Here is a 26,327-nt window from a genome sequence, read left to right as displayed (position 1 = left end):
AGCTTTTGGTAGAAGAATGAATAGAGAAACAGAAATCTCTCCAAATGGAGAATTTTATTTTCATATCTTTTGACTGATAAGCATCCCATTCTGTTCTACAGTAATAAAACTGAAAAGTAAAGCTCTAAAATATTGCACAATATTCATGAGGCTGTAAAAAGACTTCATGTAGCGTGATATGAAACCTTAATGTGACTAATTCCTTCTTTTTTCCTGCTGTGAATGCTGATTAAAACATTTCATGATCCGTTTTACATCTCAGATAAAGGAGGAAGATAAGGTTATACTTAAATGATCATTTACCAATGTGGAGATCTGGAACTCAATGATCTGTTGCCCACTTTTTACATTACTATAACTAAAGCTTGTGTAGTTAACATGCTTTTCAAACAGTTTTGCTGTATTTTGTGATACACATTTGTACACTGTTTTCCTTATCCGCTTTGTTGCAAATTATTTTGCAGAACAACGGATGTGCGTTATACCTTCACTGAGGAGAAAGAGAAAATCTAATTATCTGTGCTTTGTTTCAGCGCTGCCCACACTATTTAGTGGTACATTTTTCCTCAGGATCCTTGAAATACACTTTCTGATCTCCTGAGTTCTTATTCCATATATGAGTGGATGCAGAAGCGGTGGGATCAAAATAAAATGCACTGACATAAATATGCTCACCTCATCCGAGAGATGGTCATAGAAACTATTATATATTACAGATGATAAAGAGGCAGATGAGAAATTAATGAAAGTGATCAAATGAGGTGCACATGTTTTTAGCGCTTTCGTTTGAGCAGTCTTTGATGCTTTGATGCTGACGGTTAATATTTTGATATATGACAGTATCACTAAGAAAAGGGGAAGAAAACCAAAAACAAAAAGCAGAAATAAGAAGTACAAACTGTCAAGGAGAGGCTTCACACACGCTAGATTGACAACTGCCAAACTGATACAGAAAAGCTTATTGACAGTGTGCTTGCATAAAGGCAGTCTTGCCGTAAGATAAACCTGCACAGCTAAAGAACATATAGGGAAAAAGTATGCTACACCAAGAAGAAGCCTGACCTTAACTGGAGTCATGATATTGTGATACTGTAATGGCTTACAAATGCAAACATATCTGTCGTATGCCATTACAGTTAATATTGCATATGCACAAGTTCCATACACGTTTATGAAAAATGTTTGCAGTAAGCAACTTGTAAGGGAAATGCTCTTCACATCCTGAAGAAGATATTGCAGAATTGTGGGAAATACGGTGGAGCTCCCGATCAATCCATTGATCGCCAAGTTGAAAAGAAATATATACATTGGCTTATGGAGAGCTGAATCAAAAATGATGACCAACATTAAAGTCAAGTTTGAAAATATTGTGGTGAGGTAAAGCACAAACACAATAAAGAAAATGCCATAACTGAGAGGTCCTGGAGGTCCATATGCGGTGAGCAAAATCGTGATATTTGATGTAGACAGATTCATTTGACCACTAATGAAGACTTAATACTTAACAGCTCAAAACTGTAAAGTAAACCCGCAACATTGCAAAAGTAAAATAAATCTCTCTCTCTCTAAAAAAAAAGCTTTTAGTTGCAGTTACTAAATACATGACTGCTTTATCATTTTGTGTGGACCTGACTGTGGCTCCTTAATACTCACTTCTTATGTTGTCACAAACTTTTATAGCGATTCTTTGGCTGACTCATGGGTCTTACAGGGAATTCAGAGGATGCCTGAGTATCCTCTCAGGCATAAACTAATGGGGGGGTCATTTTTCCTCATAAGCTAAGTGGTTTAAGTTGTGAAATCAAATACACAGATGCTGTTTAAAAGGCCTGATTTAATATGGTACAGTAAGGCATTGTGCTTTCAGTGGTTTGTCTTTTTTTTCCCTGACCACTCATTATTTAAGATACACAGTGTGGACTCTTTGCCCATTCATAATGATCATTACATACTTGCAGTTGTAAGATTTATGATCTAAAACAGTGGTTCTCAATGCTGCTCCTGGGGGATCCCTGCTCTGCACGTTTTCCATCTTTCCCTGCTCTACCTACCTGGTTGAACTCATCAGTGTACACTTTTGATTGGCTGAGCACACCTGATTTAATCAAGAGCATGTTGATTAAATGGAGTGCATGGAATTCCACACACTGTAAAAACTGAATCCTGCAAGTGAACAGATTTCATTAAAAATCCTAACCAACTCATAATAACTATGCTTTCTTAATTAAATAATAAAAACATGACTTTGTGTTTTACAAAAAAAAAAAAAAAAATCTGCAAAAAGGAAATGCAGAGAGAAAATTTACTGAAAAAATTTGATTCATTTTGCACAATGTTTCACTTTTAAATGGGAACTGACTTGTTCATGTTAACTAGACATCACGATTGGTGATGTTTCTTATTCGGTGGGGTATGGACTTTTGTAAGAAGGTTTTGTCAAGGTAAGTTCTAAAAACAAAATTTTCCACCACTTGTTCTGTGAATGTGACAGATTTAGGTAATTTGTCTTCAGACAATCCACAGTGTTTCACAAGCATTTAAATGCTAGAATCTTGCAAATCAGACAAGCACATTTGAGCAAAAAGTTCAATTATCCACAAATTACAAGAATGTGTGGGTATAACAAATGTTGCACAGTTCAGTAAAGAGAAATAACACTATCACAAAATAACAATCATTTACTCTACTTACACGATCAGTGTAAATTACTCTGTGAATCGTTAGTTTTATTGTTAATCAAGGTGGGTTAACGGGAACAGGTGGAAATTAACGATGGATTTAAAGGGGAGTTTTGGGCTTCCCCTGTTTCCAGTTCACCAGCTGCCACTGGCCATTTGCTCAATCAATGTTTCTCAGTTAAAATTGCTTTGTTACAGTGGAAGTTATATCCTGATTTTGTTTTATTCTATTCATATTCTATTGGCAAGTAAATCTGTTTAAACTATTTTTCTTTCTTTTTTATGTTGCAGATCTGCATTAGACTCCTCATCAACAACCTGTAGGCCTGTAAGCACATTACTATTATTTTTCAACAGTTTCAAGGTGTAGTGGGTCATGCTATGGCTTTGTAAGACCTGCCAGTGCAGGACACCTTCAAAGGGAGCTCTCTTGAAACACTATAGATTATTTCATGACTCATTTGTACATGGGCATTCTACACCATGTCTTCATTCTAATTGCTCTTTCAAAATGCTCAGTGCCCTTCGTAGGCATTTCAGTAGGTACCATCTCTCTGAGCAAACTCGGAATCAATCAAGGAGTAGCACTTTTCAGTGTAGAATTTGTAACACACGCAATTCCTCTGAAAAGGCAAATTTTCTGCATTTGACTCATCATCTCAGAAGTCTTGAAGCAGTGGAATGTGTATTTCATGGTGGTGAGTTTAAGACTAATAGATATGGAACATTTGTGATGCACAAAAGGAGAAATCACAATCCATATTACAAAGATTTTAAGGCAGATGTTATTGTAAGAAGGGAGTCTGAAACATGTCTGTTTGCCTCTGAGCCACAGTACTAATATTTGTGAAAGTATAGGCGGTAATGATGAGCTGCCAGATGCATCACAGACAGTTAACAAAACTGCTTTGCTGCTGTTGAAATTGGAGTGCTTATATAATGTATCTACTAGATGCATCGATGACCTGATAGGAGAGCTCTGGCTAATTTCCAGTGTTCGAAACATTGTCAAATCAAATTTAAGAATAATTGTACTCTTAGTGAAGGGTGTTTCTGGATTTGTTGATTAACTCCAACCCCAAGTCCAAGTCCAACCCTATTGGACTGGCACTAGAGGTAGGTGGTCCCCTTGACTCTGCATTCAAGAGAAGGCAGTATTTTAGGGACCATTTGGATGTTGTTGAACCTGTGGAATATATCTTGGATGCATCTGAAAGCAGATGTTATCAGCATGTTCCTGTTCTCAAAACATTGCAGCTAGTGTTGAACAGCCAAAAAAATTTGTTCAAAAAAAACATGAAGTGCCCAGTCCCGTTTTGAGCCATTTTATGATGGCAGTAACTTTAGGTAAAATCATTTCCTTTCGTGGGATGAACTTAAAGTCTCTTTAATTGTTTATGTGGATGAGTTTGAGGTATGCAATCCCCTTGCAACTTCCAAGAAGAAGCACAAAATAACTGCAGTATATTGGGTTTTGGCAATCTTACCACCTGAATTGAGATCTGCTCTTGCATCTATCCATCTGGCTATTATTTGTAAAGCTGAGGACAGTTTTCTGTGCAGCCCCTGCATCCCCTGATGACATTCAGTAAATGGCCTGGTATTTAAAAGAATCCATGATGCCAGTCACACGGTCAAGAATGCTGGTTCTCACAGCAGCAAAACATCCCCAAAATAGGACAGACCCACCACCCACCATCATTCTTTTTTTTTTCTAATAGCCTTAATGACTACTAAGTAATTTATAAGGGAAGGGGTTGAATAGTTTTGTACATGGTGTCAGTACCTGCACTTGGACTGTCACTCTGTGGCCTCCTGCTGGTCATTCTGTGTTTGTTTTACCATGTGCTTTTGTTTGTTTTGGTTTTCCCTGTCACTCCAACCCCGCCCCTCACTTGTGTTTCTACTTCCTGTCATTGTCCGTTTCCCGCCTTCTGAGTTCACCTGTTTCTCATTTTTGTTTGGATTACTCTGTCTATTTATACCTTCCTCTGCTTGTCTCTGGTTTGTCAGATTGTCCCAGTATCTTGACTGAGTCTGTCTAGACTGTAAGCCTGTTTTTGATTTCCTGCCTGTTTGCCTGTTAGAATCCAACCTGTTCTGAAATTGTCATTTTGCCTGCCTTTAGGTTAGTCTGCCTGAGTTTTGTTCTACAGCCATTTTGAGTGCTGTTTTTGTGTTCCTGTTTTTTCCCTGGAGAGTCTGGAGACTTTTGTGTTGAGAGATCTTTTCTTTATTAAAACATCGAACTGAAACTGCTTTTGGGTCCGATTCTCCGTTCCGAACCTGACACATGGACCTTTTTGGTGTAAACTCATAAACTAAACTTAGTGTTGTCAAAATTATGCAAATGTGACTCTGTGATTGCTTACAGGGGCCTTAATATATATTCATTCATTAAATTTTCCAGAAGAATGTCTTGAGGGTTAAGGGATGTAAATAATTTTGACTTCAGCAGTATAAAAACACAAATTACAGATTTGGAATCTATGGGAAATATTGAATCAGCATGCCAAATTTCAGAATTCTGGTCATATTTAAGGCGAAGTTACTAAGCTCCAAAGATCAGAAAAATGTCCGTGACTGAAAAGAAATGCTTACTTTAAAGGTAGTTTTGACACTTACTAAATAATCTACACAGGAAAGTTTTGGAAATAGGAAGCTAAAATATTGGGATATGTTATGTCAGGGCATATTCTTCAAGACAAGATATTATCAGCAAATTCTGAGAAGGTGTGGTGGATGCCTATAGTTCAAATAACATGGAATAACCCACAGGACACATGCAAGTCAATCTACGGTGTGCTGTGAATCCTGTTTGAAATATTTTGTTGAGAAAATTTTAATTTTTCTTTAAACATTGAATCGTGACTCTGTTTCTTAATATGAAATGTGATTATGTGTGATAGAAGCCAGGCAGATCCCCCTCCCTCAGGCCCCTGTGGAGTTGGGTTTGTGTTAGACCTCTGTTATTGCAGGAAATGACATGCAATTTACAAATGACCTATTAACATTTGGCCATGAAATTGTGCCAAAATTGAACATTTATTATGACTTCCATGACTGACAAGTATGGCATTCAGCTCAAGACCGCATAAGAAATTACATAAATGTTTGATACATACTGTTTAGGGCTCTCATGAGTGTTTTGCATTATTCATGAAGCTGTTATGAAGTGTCAGTGTAGAATCAGACAAAGTCTTATACTGACCACTTTAAAATAGTGTTTAACCCTTTTTTGTGGCCTGCAGTGAACAATTTGCCCATCTGTCTGTTTGAAATTGAATTGATCACTTAAAGTTCAGAAGAACATGTGGAAGACACATCTTATCTCCAGACTCATCATGTGTCCCTCAGGTCTATTAAACCAGTAAAGCTGAAGCTTGAGATGTTGGCAGTTTTAAACAGCTTTGCAATGTGTTGTGCTGTTTTTGTGGTGTTTACTATTCAATAAAACCTTCAGTGATACATCTACAAATAAACCTTATCATTAAGGGGATAAGGCCATTATCTTGAAATGTAAACAACAACTTTCTATCTAAGCCCCATCAAAGCAATTTACACGGCATTATAAAAAAACAACAAAAAAAAGAAAATGCTCCAAATCTTGCTTTTGATCAAGCTAAAAATCAGATTGTCAGTGGGTTGTTTGGGTGCTGCCCCCACCATCCAGAGCTAAAACAACTTTGAAATACTTTTTCTGATCTCCTGAGTCCTTATTCCGTAAATGACTGGATGTAGAAGAGAAGGAATCAGGATGATTTGCACTGACATAAATACACTTCCCACATTTGACAAATGGTCATAGAAACTATTATATACAACAGATGTTAAAGCAGCAGATGAGAAATTAATGAAAGTGATCAAATGAGGCGCACATGTTTTCAGCGCCTTCATTTGAGCCGTCTTTGATGCTTTGATGCTGACACTTAATATTTTGATATATGACAGTATCACTAAGACTAGAGGAAGAAAACAAAAAACAACAAACAACCCTACAAAGTACAAACTGTCAAGAAGTGGCTTCACACATGCTAGATTGACAACTGCCAAACTGATACAGAAAAGCTTATTGATAGTGTGCTTGCATAAAGGCAGTCTTGCAGCAAGATAAACCTGTACAGCTAAAGAGCATACAGGGAAAAAGTATGTTACACCCAGAAGAAGTTTAACTTTAGTTGGAGTCATGATAGTATGATACTGTAGTGGCTTACAAATGCAAACATATCTGTCGTATGCCATTACAGCTAGTATTCCATATGCACAAGTTGTGTAAATGTTTATAAAAAATGTTTGCAGCAAGCAATTTGTAAGTGAAATGCTCTTCACATCCTCAAGCAGATAGTGCAAAATTACTGGACATATAGTGGAGCTCCCAATCAGTCCAATAATTGCCAAGTGGAACAGAAATATGTACATTGGCTTATGGAGAGTTGAATCAAGATAAATGACCAGCATTAAAGTCAAGTTGGAAAATACTGTTGCAAGATAAAGCATAAGTATGAGAAAGAAAACTCCATAACTGAGTGGTCCTGGAGGTCCATATGCTATGAGAAATAAGGTAGTATTTGATGCAGACAGATTCATTTGACCCGTAATGAAGACTACTTTACAATAAAAAAACTCAAAACTTTAAAGAAAACCTATAACATTGATGCAAATATACAGCAAACTGATGTAAAATATACTGCAATCACTTTATGCTGAGATTCCTGAAAGACATAATCACATCAGAAATGACTGAGGGCCTGAGAGTGTGCTGGTTCCTTAATACTCGCCTCCTATGTGGTAGCAAACTTTTATAGAGATATTTTGATTGACACGTGTTTTACAGGGAATTCGAAAGATTCTTGGATTTGCCCCACGGCATGAATTAATGACGTTTTATTTCTCATTCTATGATAATTAATTTAAAATTTGATGGAGTGGCTAATATTGTCTCTACAGAAGTTGTTTGAAAGCTCTGAATTACTGTGGAGCAGTGAAGTCACATGCTTTTACAGGTTTATCTCCAGTTTTTCAGCTTTTCTGGTAGTTTTTTCAGGGCCTTTTTCACGACCTGTGGATACAGAGTACAGTCTATGTGAATATTCATGATGACGATGCATACTTACAGGTATTGCCTTTGTGATGTACACTGCAGGCAACAATTTTTTTTCTATTTTTCCTTTAATTATCAAAACTAATTATAAATCGTTGAAAGAAAGCATAAGAAAAAAAAAAAAAAAGACTTAAATTTGATTTTCATACTCTTGGGATTTACCAGTCTTGAGGGCTAACAGGCTTTTGAGACAACACTGATTATGTGGAGTGCCACAGAGCCACATGAGCAGTGGTCATCACAACCTTCCCATGGTCTCAGAGATAGATCAAGTTTCAGTGACAGCAACTTTACATTGATTTTGAGTACTTATGAATATGAGAACTGCAGATGCCAGTATCTCCATGACTGGAAGACACTAATGGAACTACCATTTATGTGTCGTTGTGTGTTGTCTTCATGTTCATAGCGATTGTTTCTGAAATGTTACTGAATGCAGTTGATTATTTTCCATCAATAATTGACCTCCTCCAGAAAATGAGCTATACTATTACTAAACCAGTTATGATATAGGTTGTAAACAAAAATAATAATATGAGTTTTAATTCAGGGGCGGCACGGTGGTGCAGTGGGTAGCGCTGTCGCCTCACAGCGAGGTTTCGGGTTCGGTTCCCGGCCAGGTGGCCAGGGTCCTTTCTGTGTGGAGTTTGCATGTTCTCCCTGTGTCTGCGTGGGTTTCCTCCGGGAACTCCGGTTTCCTCCCACAGTCCAAAGACATGCAGGTATGAATGTGATTGTGTCTGCCCTGCGATGGACTGGCGACCTGTCCAGGGTGTTTCCCCGCCTTTCGCCCTATGAGCGCTGGGATAGGCTCCCTAATCAGGATAAGCAGCTTAGATAGTGAGTGAGTGAGTTTTAATTCAAAAAGTATACTTGTTAGACAATCCTGCATCTGGTACCAAGATAGGCTACCATGTTAATCTATGGCATATGCTTGCTTTTCCAACAAAATTAACTAAATGCAATTACTGGAAATTTGATATTCAACGGTTCACCTTGAAAAATTGATGTACCATGAAGGTGATGAAGCTAGAACAGTGGACTGAGTATAACAAAATTCATTGTTGCACTTGTTAGGAAAATTCACGTAGAGTGTATAACTCAGATCTACACCGATATAAAATTATTATTTCCTTAAGCTTCTACATTTTACAATAAAAACACAATAAACCAAGTTAACCTGGGAAATCTGTGCTTTAGACCTTATTTCATGTCACTGAGTGGGAGCTCTTGCAGTTGCAAAGTTCTCTGCAAGTGCCAACTTTAATGATTTTGGTGCAAACAGTGTGGTCTGAAACAGAGCGTGTGAACTAAGATGTGGTTTGCATGCAGATATGCAACCACAGACACAGGACACATGTGAGTCAATCTATGGTGTGCTCTAAATCTTGTTTGAAATATTTTGTTGAGGAAAAGTTTCATTTTGTTTTCTACAAACATTGGATTGTGAGACTGTTTACTTGGCTTAATTGTGATTGTTTGTGATGGAAGCCAGGCAGATCCTCCTCACTTTTGAAGGCCCCTGTGGTGTTGTTTTTGTAACAGACCTCTGTTATTCCAAGAAATGACATGCAATTTACAAATGACCTGTTAAAATTTAGCCATGAAATCTTGCCAAGATTGCACATTTATTATGGCTTCCATGACTGACAAGTATGGAATTTAGCTCCAGACAACATTTGAAATGACATAAATATTTGATACATACTTTTTAGGGCTCTCGCGAATGCTTTGCATTATCCATGAAGCTGTTATGAATTGTTAATGTAGAATCACACAAAGCCTTATACTGACCACTTTAAAATAGCGTTTAATCCTTTTTTGTGGCCTGCAGTTAAAAATTTGCCCATTTGTCCGTTTGAAATAGAGTTGCCGGCTTAAAGTTCAGAAGAACGTGTGCAAGATACATCTTATCTGCAGATTTATCATAATTTGTTCAACTGTATTAAACAAGTAATGCCGAAACTTGAGTTGACATGAGTTTTAAACAGTTTTGGCATTTGTCGTGCTGTTTTTGTGGTGTTTCCTATTCGGTAAAACCTTCAAGATCTTCATTAAGAGGATAAGGCCATTAAAAAAAAAACAAAAAACAAAAAAAAAAAAAGAAAATGCTCCAAATCTTGCTTTTGATCAAGCTAAAAATCAGATTATCAGTGGGTTGTTTGGGTGCTCTCCCCACCATCCAGAGCTAAAACATTTTACCTCAGTAACTTTGAAATACTTTTTCTGATCTCCTGAGTCCTTATTCCGTAAATGACTGGATGTAGAAGAGAAGGAATCAGGATGAATTGCACTGATATGAATATACTTCCCACATTTGAGAGATGGTCATAGAAACTATTATATATAACAGATGTTAAAGCAGCAGATGAGAAATTAATGAAAGTGATCAAATGAGGCGCACATGTTTTCAGCGCCTTCATTTGAGCCGTCTTTGATGCTTTGATGCTGACAGTTAATATTTTGATATATGACAGTATCACTAAGACTAGAGGAAGAAAACAAAAAACAACAAACAACCCTACAAAGTACAAACTGTCAAGAAGTGGCTTCACACATGCTAGATTGACAACTGCCAAACTGATACAGAAAAGCTTATTGATAGTGTGCTTGCATAAAGGCAGTCTTGCCGTAAGATAAACCTGCACAGCTAAAGAACATATAGGGAAAAAATATGTTACACCAAGAAGAAGTTTAACTTTAGTTGGAGTCATGATACTGTGATACTGTAGTGGCTTACAAATGCAAACATATCTGTCAAATGCCATTACAGCTAGTATTCCATATGCACAAGTTCCATATACATTTATAAAAAAAGTTTGTAGTAAGCAATTTGTAAGTGAAATGCTCTTCACATCCTCAAGTAGATATTGCAAAATTACTGGACATATAGTGGAGCTCCCAATCAGTCCAATAATTGCCAAGTGGAACAGAAATATGTACATTGGCTTATGGAGAGTTGAATCAAGATAAATGACCAGCATTAACGTCAAGTTGGAAAATACTGTTGCAAGATAAAGGATAAGTATGAGAAAGAAAACTCCATAAGTGAGTGGTCCTGGAGGTCCATATGCAATGAGAAATAAGGTAGTATTTGATGCAGACAGATTCATTTGATCAGTTATGAAGACTATTTTTTACGATAAAAAAAAACTCAAAACTTTAAAGAAAACCTATAACATTAATACAGAAGTAAGGTGAATTGATGAAAAAATATACTGCAGTCACTTTATGTTGAGATTCCTGAAAGACATAATCACATCAGAAATTATTGAGGACTTGAGCACCTGACAGTGCATTAGTTCCGTAATACTCGCCTCCTATGTGGTAGCAAACCTTTATAGAGATATTTTGATTGACACGTGTTGTACAGGGAATTCAAAAGATGCGAGTATTTGCCCCTGGGCATGAATTAATGAAGGTTTTTTTTTTATCATAGATCATTGATAATTCATTCAAGGTTTGGTCACGTGGTTTATATTGTCTCTACAGAAGTTGTTTAAAAGCTCTGTGAAGCAGTGAAGTCATGTGCTTTTACAGGTTCATCTCCAACTTTTCAGCTTTTCTGCAAGTTCTTTCGCGGCCTTTTTCACAGCCTATAGATGCAGGGTGAAGTCTATCTGAATATTAATGATGACAGTTGCATACTTGCTGTTATTAGTTTTGTGATCTAAAATGCAGGCGATAAAAATTTGTTTTTGTTTTATTTTGTTTTTTGTTCTTGAGGGCTCACAGCGAGGGCATAAGTTTCCATATGAATGGCAAGGACATGTCCCTACTACTATTTTGGGAGGACAGAACTGTCCCTACCAATATTTGAGCAAACTCGTTCGCAGTGTCTTTAGAGTGAAGTCATATTAGACAATTACGATGTGACCTCCTAGAGGCTATGTCTCCAAGACGGCCAATATTGGCATGCTAGCATTTGATTGGCTGAAAAGGAGGCGGCTATCTGAAGGCTCATGTCAAATGCAAATATCGTACTTTATTCCAGACACGGAGGAGGTGAGAGCTGATCAGTATGCTGACAATGGTATGCTGTCAGGGGCGTCAGTCCATACCTCAATTGTGGGCAAAAATGTAGTCTTTCAGATCACTTACTCCCCTTCCTCTGTTGCCTGCACTGCACAGCACACATAACGTAATTTTGTCCATGCCAACACGTTTTGTACTTTGTTGATATCATGCCACCAAGAAAGAGAAGGGGCATTAGGAGCTTTTTTACCACCCAAGACGTAAGTAATAGTTAGTAAACTAGCTAGCCAGTAGCCACGTTAATTTAAAATGAGAACCTGCTAGCTACCTAATGTCACCAGCCTTTCCACTGTGGAAAATAATGTCAACTGATGTTAGTTAAGCATGTTAGCTAGCGTCAACTAGCAAGCTAACCCTGCCTTCCATCATCTGTAAGCTAGCAATCAGGTTGCTAACAGGGGTAAACATAAAATAGTTGGATATATGAAATTATGAGATGTATTTCAGTCTAGAGATCCCATGAAAATGTCACCGTAAATGAATTTGTATGCAGGAAACGCAGCAGCAGGCGAGAGACGTAGAGCAGGCTGATGAGGAAACAAGTGGATCCTAAGGGTTTCAGGTGAGGTCCTAATTATGAATTATAGTTTGGAATTATAGGAAGGCATCAACATTACAGTTAGTCTTAGGATGTTCAGCAAATATAACCTTTGAAAATCAACATGTTTGGTCATGAGCTTATTTTGTGAAAAAAAAAAAGAACTTACATCAGAACAAGCTGGTTTCATGAGATCCTATTTACTCAATATTTAAAACTGCCCTCAAAAATAAATCGGACCCCAAGTTTAACCATATGTTCGTATGTGTCTTATTCATCCATGCATCAGTTGGTTCCAAGTCTGCCATGGGGCCAGTGGTCTCCTAGATTGCTTCCAGAAGGGCAAGACTGTTCTTGAGCCAGTGTCATTGACAGACACCCTGGATATTGAACCAATTCAAATATCTCACCAAAGAAACCCCCCCGCCCCCCCCACCAGATTCACTGGTAGAGCTACTCAGCATAAGCCAAAAAAACCAGAGGAATACTATAGGACAGAATTGTTCAAGGTTCTGGACAGTTTGGATGTTCAGTTAAACCATTCAGTTGTCAGCATTAAACAGTCCTCTTCTTTTTTTTTTTTTTTTTTTGCACTCGTCACACACTCTCCCTATTCATTGGTTTTTCACTGGGGGAGGGGGTTTGGCTGTTCTGTCCCTAGGAATGTTGAGACCAATCCTATGCCCTACACTCACAGACTTTTGAAAGAACAGTGATTACATGGAGTGCCACAGAGCCACATGAGCAGTGGTCATCACAACCTTACTCTAGTCCTAGTCTCAGAGACAGATCAAAGTTCAGTGACAGCCATTTTATAAATATGAGAACTGCAGATGCCAGCATCTCCATGACTGGAAGGCACTAATGGAACTACCATTTATGAGTCGTTGTGTGTTGTCTTCATGTTCATAGCGATTGTTTCTGAAATGTTACTGAATGCGGTTGATTATTTTCCATCAATAATTGACCTCCTCCTGAAAATGAGCTATACTATTACTAAATCAGTTATGATATAGGTTATAAACAAAAATAATAATGAGTTTCAATTCAAAAAGTATACTTGTTAGACAATCCTGCATCTGGTACCAAGTTGGCTACCATGTTAATCTATGGTAAATGCTTTGTTTTCCAACAAAATTAACTAAATGCAATTACTGGAAATTTGATATTCAACGGTTCACCTTGAAAAATTGATGTACCATGAAGGTGGCAGGAAATGAAGCTAGAACAGTGGACTGAGTATAACAAAATTCATTGTTGCACTTGTTAGGAAAATTCACGTAGAGTGTATAACTCAGATCTACACCGATATAAAATTATTATTTCCTTAAGCTTCTACATTTTACAATAAAAAACACAATAAACCAAGTTAACCTGGGAAATCTGTGCTTTAGACCTTATTTCATGTCACTGAGCGGGAGCTCTTGCAGTTGCAAGGGCCAACTTTAATGATTTTGGTGCAAACAGTGTGGTCTGAAACAGAGTGTGTGAACTAAGATGTGGTTTGCATGCAGATATGCAACCACAGACACAGGACACATGTGAGTCAATCTATGGTGTGCTCTAAATCTTCTCTTAAAATATTTTGTTGAGAAAATTTTAATTTTTCTTCTCTACAAACATTGAATTGTGAGACTGTTTACTTGGCTTAATATGAAGTGTGATTATGTGTTATAGAAGCCAGGCAGATCCTCCTTACTTCTGAAGGCCCCTGTGGTGTTGGTTTTGCATCAGACCATGAAATTGAACATTTATTATGGCATTTGTGAGTGACAAGCATGGCATTTGGATCCAAACAACATTTGAAATGGCAAAAAATTGATACATACATTTTTTAGCACTTTCATGAATGTTTTGCAATAAAAACAAAACACCAAATTATTTGTTGTTTAGGTGCTGCTGACACCATCCAGTGTTAAAACATTTTTCCTCAGTAACTTTGAAATACTTTTTCTGATCTCCTGAGTCCTTATTCCATAAATGACTGGATGTAGAAGAGGAGGAATCAAGATGAATTGCACTGATATGAATATACTTCCCACATTTGAGAGATGGTCAGAGAAGCTATTATATATAACAGATGTTAAAGCAGCAGATGAGAAATTAATGAAAGTGATCAAATGAGGTGCACACGTCTTTAACGCCTTCATTTGAGCAGTCTTTGATGCTTTGATGCTGACAGTTAATATTTTGACATATGACAGTATCACTAAGACTAGAGGAAGAAAACCAAAAACAACAAACACCCCTACAAAGTACAAACTGTCAAGGAGAGGCTTCACACACGCTACATTGACAACTGCCAAAGTGATACAGACAAGCTTATTGATAGTGTGCTTACATAAAGGCAGTTTTGCTGTAAGATAAACCTGCACAGCTAAAGAGCATACAGGGAAAAAGTATGTTACACCAAGAAGAAGTTTAACTTTAGTTGGAGTCATGATACTATGATACTGTAGTGGCTTACAAATGCAAACATATCTGTCGTATGCCATTACAGCTAGTATTCCATATGCACAAGTTCCATATATGTTAACAAAAAATGTTTGCAATAAGCAACCTGTAAGTGAAATGCTCTTCACATCCTGAAGCAGATAGTGCAAAATTACTGGACATACAGTGGAGCTCCCAATCAGTCCACTAATTGCCAAGTGGAACAGAAATATGTACATTGGCTTATGGAGAGTTGAATCCAGATAGATGACCAGCATTAAAGTCAAGTTGGAAAATATTGTGGCAAGATACAGCACAAACACAAAAAAGAAAACTCCATAACTGAGTGGTCCTGGAGGTCCATATGCTATGAGAAATAAGGTAGTATTTGATGTAGATAGATTCATTTGACCAGTAATGAAGACTACTTTACGATTAAAATCTCAAAATTGTAAAGAAAATGTATAAAATTGATGCTAATGTGAAGTAAATTGATGAGAAAATATACTGCAATCTCTTTATGTTGAGATTTCTGAAAGACATAATCACATAAGAAATGATTAAGGACCGGAGATTGCATTGGTTCCTTAATACTCGCTCTCTATGTGGTAGCAAACTTTTATAGAGATTGACACGTGTTTTACAGGGAATTCGAAAGATGCTTATGTTTTCCCTGGGGCATGAATTAATGAAATTGTATTCATTATTGCATGATAAGCCATTCAAGATTTGATGGAGGGGCCTATAATGTCTCAGAGGCTGTTCGAAAGCTCTGAAATATTGTGGAACAGTGAAGTCATATGCTTTTATGGGTTTATCTCCAATTTTTTTTTGGAGATTGCAGCTTTCCTGCAAGTTTTTTCCTGACGTTTTTCATGGCCTATTGATGCACAGTACAGTCTGTTTGAATACTCATAATGACAATTGCATACTTGCAGCTATTGATTTTATGATCTAAAATACAAGCAATAAAAAGCTTGTTTTTGGTTTTTGTTTGTTTGTTTGTTTGTTTTTATTATTATTATTATTATTATTATTAAGACAAAATATAAATTGTTGAAAGGAAGTGTCAGAAAAAATAATGCTGAAATTTTGTTTTCATTGAGGCTCAAGCAGTGAACCTGCATAGGCACCCATTGTGTTTCTACCATCCTCTTCTTCTGGCTAGGGTGTCTATGGCAGCCCGTAGAACCGTGGGGTAAAAAGTTTTGAAATTTTGCACACTGATTAGTGACAGACCCCTGATTCATTTCACCAAGTTTCATGTTGGTGCCTTGAGCCCTCTAGCGCCACCAATGGCTCAAATTTGGAGGTGCGTTTACACACGCAACTTTTGAACCGTGAGCCCAATTTTCAAAACTGATTTATCATTGGATTCCTTGGATCAAGCTAAGCTCAATGCACCCCATGCCATCAATTTCTGCCATATTGGATTTGCCGCCATACTGGATTTTATCAAAAAAGTTTAAAAAAAATTCACATGACACAAATTTTGTCCAATCCTCCCCAAAATTGGCACAGATGATCTTCAGACCAAGCCTCACAAAAGTTATCAGATGGATTTTTGATTTTCAAAAGCATTCGTTTGTCACAGCCAATTGAAATTGGTGGCGAAGTTGCCAAAATGGTAGTGAGTTCTTATTTCAGAAACACTTCAATGTGTCAACACCAAACTTGGTGGACTGACTCAAGACTCCTCCCAAAGGGAGTTCGAGGGAGTGAGAGGGAGCCCTGTCACAAGCTGGTCCAGAGCCGGAATCCCTCTGCAATCTCTTCCCTGGAGACAGGAGTGTCAGCTGGGTGCTGGGTCTATGTTGTGGTCTATCATTCTGTGATGACTGCAGTACAGCTGGACCCAAATGCAAGACACAGGTGAGATGATTCAACAAAACAGGAGAACTTTACATACATAAAGGCAAATAAACAGGTACAAACAGGAACCAAGACCAGGGAACCAAAAGGTGCAGTCAAACAGCGTGAATCCAAACACGAACATGGTGCCGACTGTGATACTGTTAGACAATCCTGCATCTTGTACCAAGATGTACCATGATAATCTATGGTAGATACTTTGTTTGCAATAAAATTAACAAAAAGCAATTACTGGAAACTCCATACTCAGCAGTTCACCTCGAAAAATTGATATAAAACAAAATGTAACAAAATTCAGTGTTGCACTTGTTAGGAAAATTCACGAAGAGTGTATAACTCAGATCTACAACGATGTTGTATTATTATTTGCCTAAGCTTCTACATTTTACAATAAAAAACACGATAAACCAAGTTAATCTGGGAAATCCATGCTTGAGACCTTATTTCATTTCATTGAACTGGAGCTCCTGCAGTTGAAAAGCTGTTTGCAAAGGTTAGCTGTAATGATTTGGTGAAAACAGTGTAGTCTAAGGGTGCTTTCATATCTATCTTATTTGGCCCTGACGTTCGGACTTTTCAATTTGGTCCAAATCAAAATAGCAGGTGTGAAAGCTGCCTTGGACCTCGCTCTGGATCAAAGGACCAAAATTTGGTCTGACCAAAAGAGGTGGTCTCAGTCCAGATGAAATGGAACCATCAAATAATTCATTTGCAGTGTGAAAACACTTTTTTGGATGGTTTGGACTTTCGGACCAATTACAGGAAGCTGAGGCAGGCTGTCATCACCCAACAATAGAAGAAGGAAAAGAACTGGAAGAGAGGTAAAAATCAGCCATGGTAGCACATGGTGAGAGATGGAGACGTATTTAATTGTAATTTGGTCCAACATAGAAATCAAAAGTCAACTTGAAAAAAATGCATAAAAAAGTCTGAAAGTTATAATCATTCATTTGGCGAATTCAAACTAGTCTCAAGTACTGTGCTTGAAGTTGGTGCTTCTGGTCGTAATGCCGTAGTAATAATAGTTTAGTGCCAACGAAATGAATCTGTTCATTCATATTTTCTCCATTCAAATGGACAAAGCTACCCGCCAAATTTGACAAAATTCCGATGTCAGACGCACGCCCGTCTACAAACAAATCAATGTCAAGCTTCGGGAGATGCAGCCCATGCAGGTGATGATGACAGTACATAGGTATGTCATACAAAGTTCTTTAGTGCACTCGCAAAACTGCAATGTGAAATCAAAACTAACGGGATCAAATGTATAAGATGCAACAAAACATCAACCTTGGTTCGGACCTTGGCAGGGCCAGGCATTTTGGGGGGCAGGTGTTCAAGTGAAAAAAGGGCAGCCCTCTCACAATTATTCATAAAAAAATAAAGTTACACACAGTAGAACATCTTTTACTTAGATCATACATATTTATTTCAAGATCCAAACTTATGCAGATGCTTAATACTCAACAGATTTCTACAAAATTATCAGTTCACACAGAGACGATGGTCTTTAGCATTTACTATTTCTACATTTATCACAAGGAAAGGCAACAGCAAAGAAAACAATGCCACACTGGGCATGCTTTAGTGGGTAAGACTGCTTGGTGACAGAGCCAATGCTTTACAACAGTAAACCTCACCAGACTGTAACTGTCAGTGGCCCAATTTCAAGTACCCTAGATAACTACTTTTCCGCAGACAAATTTTAATGGGCTATTTTGCATTTGGCAATGTTTTAATAATATTTAAGGCAAATACATGATATAGATTACTGCAACTGTTGTAATGTAGGCCAAATTTATACAAGGTTAGTTCAACGTTGACAAAATACTAATATTCAGCTAAAGTAGCTTCATGTCTGATTTAGAATTGGCAGACTACCTTGTGTAGTTAAAATAAATTGTGAGCCTATAATAAGATTTCAGTAAAATTAGAAGAACAGTTGAATTTTCGAATCTGAACTTGTAAAGGCCCTGGACTATTGAACTGAAAAGACAACAAATTGGCTTGCCTACAGATACCAGTAAATTTTGTGTCACAGGAGTGTCACAATTTACTAAGCTGCGTCTTAAAGCTTTTGTGAATCAGCGTGAGCACGTAAACAGTGGACGAATCATAAAGCCTATCTGCACATTTTCTTGTGACGGGTGACAGGTCAGCTAACGTTTCTGATATCCAAATATGATTACAGAGACTATTAACCATGTAATGCATATTTATTTATTTCAGTTACCTGACAAAGGAACTAGCCTAGTTCACTTGTTTTCACTGATGATGCTATTTTACACCAAACTATTGCTTGTTGTTAAACTTAATGGTGGGCTAATGTTTGACTTAGCCTGGCTGTATTGGGATATTTTAATAGTGGTTTAATTTCACAATTGTCACAAACAGGGCAAACACTATCGGTACCTGACTATCACCAATGAAGGCAGGTCAGCGAGACGTGGATGTTGCTGTGCAAGGCACTCGATTTGCATGCGTTAACTGTGGTGGCTGTGATAAGTGAGTCGATTAGGGAGGGGCAGGGGCTCGTATGGTCTCGCAGAATTAGAACTCAAATGTAATTGTCTGCCATTACAACACACTTTTAATTAAGAATTGATGCCATGAATTGGGCCAAATTCAAAAATTAAAATATAAATTTAGAAAAAGAAATAGAAAAAAAAAGTCTGGCAAAAAGGGCACTTATCTAGTCTTAGGCCAAAAGGGCAGGTGCTTGAACACCACCTGGGGTCTATCTGTGCACATGCCTGGACCTTGGTCCAGACTTTCAGGTGTGAAAACACCCTAAAACAGTACATGTGAACTAATATGTGGTTTGCATAGAGATATGCAACCTCAGACACAGAAAACACATGATTCAGTCTATGGTGTGCTCTACATTCTGTTTGAAATATTTTGCAGAGAAAATTACAATTTTTGTTTTCTACAAACATTGGATTGTGAGACTGTTTACTTGGCCTAATATGAAATGTTATTATGTGTTATAGAAGCCAGGCAGATCCCCCTCATTTTTGAAGCTCCCTGTGGAGTTGGTTTTGCATCAGACCTCTGTTACTGCAAGAAATGGCATGCAATTTACAAACAACCTGTTAAAATTTAGCGATGAAATTTGCTCCAAAATAGAACATTTATTATGCCATTTGTGAATGACAAGTATGGCATTCAGTTCCAAACAACATTAGGAATGACAAATATTTGACAAATACTTTTTTAGGGCTCTCATGAATGTTTTGCAGTATTCATAAAGCTGTTATGAAGTGTCCATGTAGAATCACACAAAGTCTTACACTGACCGCTTCAAAATAATATTTTACCCATTATGTGGTCTATCGTGAACAATTTGTCCATCTGTTTCTTTGATATAGAGCTGATCCCTTACAGTTCAGGAGAACACATGCGAGATACATCTCATCTGCAGATTTATCATCTTTTGTTCAGTTCTATTCAATATGTAAAACTGAGGCTTGAGGTGCTGACATGATTTTCAAACAGTTTTACAATGTGTTGTGCTGTGTTTTTTTTTTTTTTGTTTGTTTGTTTTTTTTGTGGTGTTTACTATTCAATAAAACCTTCAGTGATACATCTTCAAATGGACTTTAGGTCATTAAGAAGATAAGGCCATTATCTTGAAACGTAAAACATCAACTGTCCATGTAAGCTCTGTCATCATGATTTACACTGCATAAAAAATGCTCCAAATCTTTCTTTTGATCAAACAAAACACCAAATTATTCAGAGGTTCTTTGGGTGCTGCCGACGCCATCCAGTGCTAAAACATTTTTCCTCAGTAACTTTGAAATACTTTTTCTGATCTCCTGAGTCTTTATTCCGTAAATGACTGGATGTAGAAGAGAAGGAATCAGGATGAATTGCACTGATATGAATATACTTCCCACATTTGAGAGATGGTCATAGAAACTATTATATACAACAGATGTTAAAGCAGCAGATGAGAAATTAATGAAAGTGATCAAATGAGGTGCACATGTTTTCAGCGCCTTCATTTGAGCCGTCTTTGATGCTTTGATGCTGACAGTTAATATTTTGATATATGACAGTATCACTAAGACTAGAGGAAGAAAACCAAAAACAAAAAACAACCCTACAAAGTACAAACTGTTAAGAAGTGGTTTCATACATGCTAGATTGACAACTGCCAAAGTGATACAGAAAAGCTTATTGATAGTGTACGTACATAAAGACAGTCTTGCAGTAAGATAAACCTGCACAGCTAAAGAACATATAGGGAAAAAGTATGTTACACCAAGAAGAAGTTTAACTTTAGTTGGAGTCATGATACTATGATACTGTAGTGGCTTACAAATGCAAACATATCTGTCATATGCCATTACAGCTAGTATTCCATATGCACAAGTTCCAAATATGTTAACAAAAAATGTTTGTAGCAAGCAATTTGTAAGGGAAATGCTCTTCACATCCTCAAGCAGATATTGCAAAATTACTGGACATACAGTGGAGCTCCCAATCAGTCCACTAATTGCCAAGTGGAACAGAAATATGTACATTGGCTTATGGAGAGTTGAATCCAGATAGATGACCAGCATTAAAGTCAAGTTGGAAAATATTGTGGCAAGATACAGCACAAACACAAAAAAGAAAACTCCATAATTGAGTGGTCCTGGAGGTCCATATGCTATGAGAAATAAGGTAGTATTTGAAGCAGACAGATTCATTTGACCCATAATGAAGACTACTTTATGATTAAAAACTCAAAATTGTAAAGAAAACTTATATAACATTGATGCAAATGTTAAAGTAAATTGATGAAAAATATACTGTAATCACTTTATGCTGAGATTCCTGAAAGACATAAAGACATTAGCAATGATTGAGGACCTGACAGTGCATTCGTTCTTTAATACTCGCCTCCTATGTGGTAGCAAACTTTTATAGAGACATTTTGATTGACATGAGTTTTACAGGGAATTCAAAAGATTCTTGGGTTTGCCCCTGGGCATGAATTAATTAAGCTTTATTCGTCATTGCATGATAAGCCATTTAAAATTAGATGGAGTCCTATTTTCTCCACAGAAGTTGTTTAAAAGCTCATTAGTGTGGAACAGTGTAGTCGCATGCTTTTACGGGTTTAACTCCAATTTTTCAGCTTTTCTGCAAGTTTTTTCCAGGCCTTCTTCATGGCCTATTGATGCAGAGTACAGTCCATTGGAATATTCTTAATGATGATTGCAGTGAATAGTTTTGTGATCTAAAATGCAGCCAATAAAAAAGTTTCTTTTTCTTTTCTTTTTTTTTTTTTTTAATTATTCAATCAAATTATAAATCATTGAAAGGAAGTGTCAGAAAAAAAAGTGTCACCTTTACTTTTGAAAGAACGGTGATTATGTGGAGTGCCACAGGCCTACGTCACCAGCTTTCCCCTGATTTCAGAGACAGGTCAACTTTCAGTGACCAAGATTTCATTTTGTTTTTGTGTAACTTATAAACAAGAAATTCATGAGGATTGCAGGCACAGACATCTTTTTTCAGTAGAAGGCACTAGTGGAGCCATCTTTTTCTCTATAGTTGTGTCTTCCCTGATAGAGTGTTTCTGAATGTAAAGAAATGTCAGAAAATGAGTTTTTACTTGAAAATGTGTATCTGTTAGACAAACATACACTTGGCGCTAAGATAAGCTATCACACAAATATATAGCAGTATGCTTTGTTTTGCAACAAAATTCACCACATTCAATCATTGTAAACTTAAAGATACTTATTTTATTTTTCTGATTGTTTTGCAGTAAACTGTATTGGTTGAATACTCAGTGTGCTCTAAGTCCTACTTTAAATATTTTGCTGAGAAAATAAGGCCTGTTTTCTCTGTTTACTAGAATAGCCCCAAAACTGATAAAAGCTTCAAAGATCCAAGTAATACACTGCCACTTGAAATGACTCCAAAACCATAATATATAGCTACACAAATCAAAGAAGCATGTGATTAGGAATGTGTCATAAGACCTAATGGGCACAGCTTAATATGGCATGCAATTATGTGTAATAGAAGCCTAGGAGATTCCGCTCACTACTGTGGGGCCCTGTGTTGCTGCATTCAAATCAAACCTCTATTATTGCAGGAAGTGACATGTATTATACTACTTACCTATTAGCATTTGGCAGTGAAATTGCTCCAAAATAGAACATTTGTTATGACATCTTCTACTGACAAGTATGACATTGAGCTCCAAACAACTTTGGAAAAGACATTTTAGGGCTCTCAAAAATGTTTGGCAATATTCACGTGGCCAGTATGAGGTGTTAATCTAGAATTGTACAGTCTTATGTAAACTTTTAAATAGTGTTTACCACGTTGTGGTCCATACTCAACAACCTCTGCTTCTTTCTGTCTGAGAAAGAGAAATGATCCTTTACAGTTAATAAGAAAATGTGCAAAATACGTCTCATCTGCAGATCTGTCATCTTTACTTTCTAATAAATAAGTAAAACTGATCCTTGTGTTACTGGCATGCATATGAAGATAACTTAAAATAATTATGCAATATACAGTATCCTATGATATTTCAATTGACACACCCCTTGCATCATAAAGAGTATACTGCATTATTTTGAAAGAAATTTTAAACAAATATCCATTCCAGACATCTGGCAGTCCATGTTACATTTCAATATGTTTGTTCAGTTCACCGAAAATGGAAAATTCAAATTGTGATATGTTTAGGTGTCTCCCAAAATGTCTAGTGCTAAAGCATTTTTCCACATGAGTTTTGCAATACTCCTTTTGATTTCCTGGGTTCTCATGCCATATATGAGAGGATGTAGAAGTGGTGGGATTAGAACAATATGCACTGACATAAATATACTCAACTCATATGACATGGAGTCATTGAAATTGTTATATACAATAGATGAATAACTGGCATAGGAGAAATTGATGAAAGTGATCAAATGAGGTGCACACGTTTTTAACGTTTTCAATTGAGCAGTCTTTGATGCTTTGATGCTTACAATTATTATTTTGATATATGACAGTATCACAAAAAACAATGGGAAAACAGCAAAAACAACAAGTAATCCTAAAGCATACATGTTGTCGAGAGCAGGCTTCACGCAGGCTAAATTGAGTACACCCATACTGACACAGAAAAGCTTATTGATTGTGTACTTACAAATAGGCAACCTTGATGTGAGATAAACCTGCACAGCTAAAGAGCATACAGGTACAAAGTATGCTACACTAAGCAGAAGCTTAACTTTAGCTGGAGTCATGATACTGTGATACTGTAATGGCTTACAAATGCAAACGTATCTGTCATATGCCATTACAGTTAATATTGCATATGCACAAGTTGCATACACATTTATAAAAAATGTCTGCAGCAAACAACTTGTAAGGGAAATGCTCTTCACATCCTGAAGAAGATATTGCATAATGGTAGGACAAACAGCAGAGCTCCCAATCAGTCCATTAATTGCCAAGTTAAAGAGAAATATATACATTGGCTTATGGAGAGTCGAATCTCTGATGATAACCAACAATAAAGTCAGGTTTGAAAATACTGTGGCAAGGTAAAGCACAAAAGTAATGAAGAAAACTCCATAACTGAGTGCTCCTGGAGGTCCATATGCCGTGAGAATGAAGGTGATATCGGAATTGGACAGATTCATTTTTCTTAATTTGATGATATAGGCCTGCTCTAATAGTACTATCCCAAGATGACAATGTAAATTTACAACAATGAAACTAGTAAATTACGGATGGCCTGGGTGCAGGCAGGTTCCTTAATTGTATCTGCTTTTGTATGGTAGCAGACCTTTATACAAACCCTGTGACTGACGTATAGTTAACAGGGATTTTGGAGGAAGGGTCAGAGGCCCTCTCAGGCATTAATTACAGAGGGCTATATGCAGTACCAAAAATTGTGTATGAAGGGTGGGGTGATTTAAATTGTCCCCAGAGATGTCCCATCACAAGACTAAATTTCAAATTCTTGAATTTTTGTGTGTTTATTTCTAACTTTATGTCCCTTTGCTCTGTGCAAATAGCACTGAGATAAATTGTACTAGTGCATTACTGATCTTGTTTTATGATCTTCACTCAAAACTGATGATAATTTTTGGGTGGAGTATATGTTTGTACAAGGTGATGACATTGTTATGTACAAGTCTAACACAAGACTAAAACTATAAAAATGGTTCCTGGAAGGAGTGTTATGATCTGGGGTTGCTTCAATTGGTCAAGTGTAGGTTCAGCAAAGTTACGTGGCAATAAAATGAAGTCAGCCAAGTACCTGAATGTACTGAATGACCTGGTTATCCCATCAATGGATTTTTTTCTTCCCTGACGGCACGGGAATATTCCAAGAAGACAATGCCAAGATTCATCAAGCTCAAATTGTGAAAGAGTGGTTCAGGGAGCATGAGTAATAATTTTCATCCATGAATTGGCCACCACAGAGTCCTGACCTTAACCCTACTGAAAGTCTTTGGGATGTGCTGGAAAAGACTTTACGGAGTGGTTCAACTCTCCTGTTGTCAATACAAGATCTTGGCCAAAAATCAATGCATCTCTGGACGGAAATAAATGTTGTGACATTGCAAAAGGTCGTCGAAACAATACCATGGCAAATGCGCACCATAGTCAAAACTAAAGGTGGAAAAAAAATATTAGTGCACTGGAAAGTGTGTTTTTTTGGCCAGGCAGTGTATACTGAATTGTGCTATTGTGTTATTATAAGTTATTACAAACATTTCTGGAGATATGTCATTTATGGCACAGCTCTCTCTTCATGCCGTTCTCCTTCTAATGATATTATCATTCTGAGACATTCAAAGTAACCTTGTCACTATGGGAATAATCTCATCATTAAATATAAAACATCAGATATCACTCACAAAGTTTTAATAATTCATGCTGCATGTCAGTACATTTGCTCTAAATCTTTATTATCATGAAGTGAAAAAAAAAAAATTACATTTGGCTTTCCCCAAAAAATTTGAGGAAAAACTTTTGTTTTTTGTCAGATTCTTTCAAATATGTTATTTGATCTCCAGATGTCTCATCCTATATATGTAAGAACGCAGAGTGGTGGACTCGGGGGGGAAAAAAAAAAAAAAAAAATCAAACACTTTCATTCACTCTCTCCTATCCCAGCATTCATTGGGCAAAAGGCGGGGAAATACCCTGGACAGGTCGCCAATCTATTGTAGGGCAAAAAAACAAGCAAAAGAAAGAAAAACACCCCCCCCACAAAAAAAACAAAAAACAAAAACCAAAAAAAAAACAGATATACTAACATAAATACACTCAATTCAGTAGAAAAGAAATTACACCGAACAGCTCTACAACAATATCAAAATAATACTCCTGTTGAATAAATACCTTATTCAGGCTTCCGTGAATGTTGTGCTACATATGTGAAGATGTGCGTCAGGAATGTTCTTCCCAGTGTCTGACAGATTAAAAATAAAGCTGAAGCTTGTCTTTGTGGCATATTTCTAAATATATGAAAGCAACTATAGTATACTCTTCTTTTAATGATATTTACATTGTCACACCTTGAAAGTACTCCCATTATGAAGAGACATAAGGGCATCATCTTCAAAGATAATTTTGATATTTTATCCATGCAGGACACCAAGCAATTAATGCTGCAAATAAATACATTTTCTCTGTATATTTATTCTGA

The 26,327-nt window shown here is 36.9% G+C and overlaps 6 protein-coding genes across 6 annotated transcripts; all 6 read right to left on the bottom strand.

The window, feature by feature from the left end:
* Positions 1-513: 513 nt before the first annotated feature.
* On the bottom strand, positions 514-1,476 carry LOC115815731 (olfactory receptor 7G1-like). Its single transcript, XM_030778726.1, has one exon. The coding sequence runs from the start codon at positions 1,474-1,476 to the stop codon at positions 514-516; it is 963 nt and encodes a 320-aa protein (XP_030634586.1).
* Positions 1,477-6,353: 4,877 nt separating this feature from the next.
* On the bottom strand, positions 6,354-7,265 carry LOC115813606 (olfactory receptor 52E4-like). Its single transcript, XM_030776115.1, has one exon. It carries the CDS (start codon positions 7,263-7,265, stop codon positions 6,354-6,356), a length of 912 nt encoding a protein of 303 aa, XP_030631975.1.
* Positions 7,266-9,977: 2,712 nt separating this feature from the next.
* On the bottom strand, positions 9,978-10,892 carry LOC115815803 (olfactory receptor 52E4-like). Its single transcript, XM_030778815.1, has one exon. The coding sequence runs from the start codon at positions 10,890-10,892 to the stop codon at positions 9,978-9,980; it is 915 nt and encodes a 304-aa protein (XP_030634675.1).
* Positions 10,893-14,241: 3,349 nt separating this feature from the next.
* Positions 14,242-15,192, bottom strand: LOC115814948 (olfactory receptor 2K2-like). Its single transcript, XM_030777922.1, has one exon. It carries the CDS (start codon positions 15,190-15,192, stop codon positions 14,242-14,244), a length of 951 nt encoding a protein of 316 aa, XP_030633782.1.
* Positions 15,193-20,391: 5,199 nt separating this feature from the next.
* LOC115814947 (olfactory receptor 1-like) lies at positions 20,392-21,357 on the bottom strand. Its single transcript, XM_030777921.1, has one exon. The coding sequence runs from the start codon at positions 21,355-21,357 to the stop codon at positions 20,392-20,394; it is 966 nt and encodes a 321-aa protein (XP_030633781.1).
* Positions 21,358-23,355: 1,998 nt separating this feature from the next.
* LOC115814946 (olfactory receptor 12-like) lies at positions 23,356-24,306 on the bottom strand. Its single transcript, XM_030777920.1, has one exon. The coding sequence runs from the start codon at positions 24,304-24,306 to the stop codon at positions 23,356-23,358; it is 951 nt and encodes a 316-aa protein (XP_030633780.1).
* Positions 24,307-26,327: the final 2,021 nt, after the last annotated feature.

The sequence above is a fragment of the Chanos chanos genome, chromosome 6 (assembly GCF_902362185.1).
Source record: "Chanos chanos chromosome 6, fChaCha1.1, whole genome shotgun sequence".
NCBI lineage: Eukaryota > Metazoa > Chordata > Actinopteri > Gonorynchiformes > Chanidae > Chanos > Chanos chanos.
This window is presented reverse-complemented; position numbering and strand designations above follow the sequence as displayed.

Excerpts from the sequence above, each read along its gene's own strand:
- LOC115814946 (XM_030777920.1), bottom strand. The coding sequence starts at position 24,306 with ATGAATCTGTCCAATTCCGATATCACCTTCATTCTCACGGCATATGGA.
- LOC115815731 (XM_030778726.1), bottom strand. The coding sequence starts at position 1,476 with ATGAATCTGTCTACATCAAATATCACGATTTTGCTCACCGCATATGGA.
- LOC115814948 (XM_030777922.1), bottom strand. The coding sequence starts at position 15,192 with ATGAATCTATCTACATCAAATACTACCTTATTTCTCATAGCATATGGA.
- LOC115814947 (XM_030777921.1), bottom strand. The coding sequence starts at position 21,357 with ATGAATCTGTCTGCTTCAAATACTACCTTATTTCTCATAGCATATGGA.
- LOC115815803 (XM_030778815.1), bottom strand. The coding sequence starts at position 10,892 with ATGAATCTGTCTGCATCAAATACTACCTTATTTCTCATTGCATATGGA.
- LOC115813606 (XM_030776115.1), bottom strand. The coding sequence starts at position 7,265 with ATGAATCTGTCTGCATCAAATACTACCTTATTTCTCATAGCATATGGA.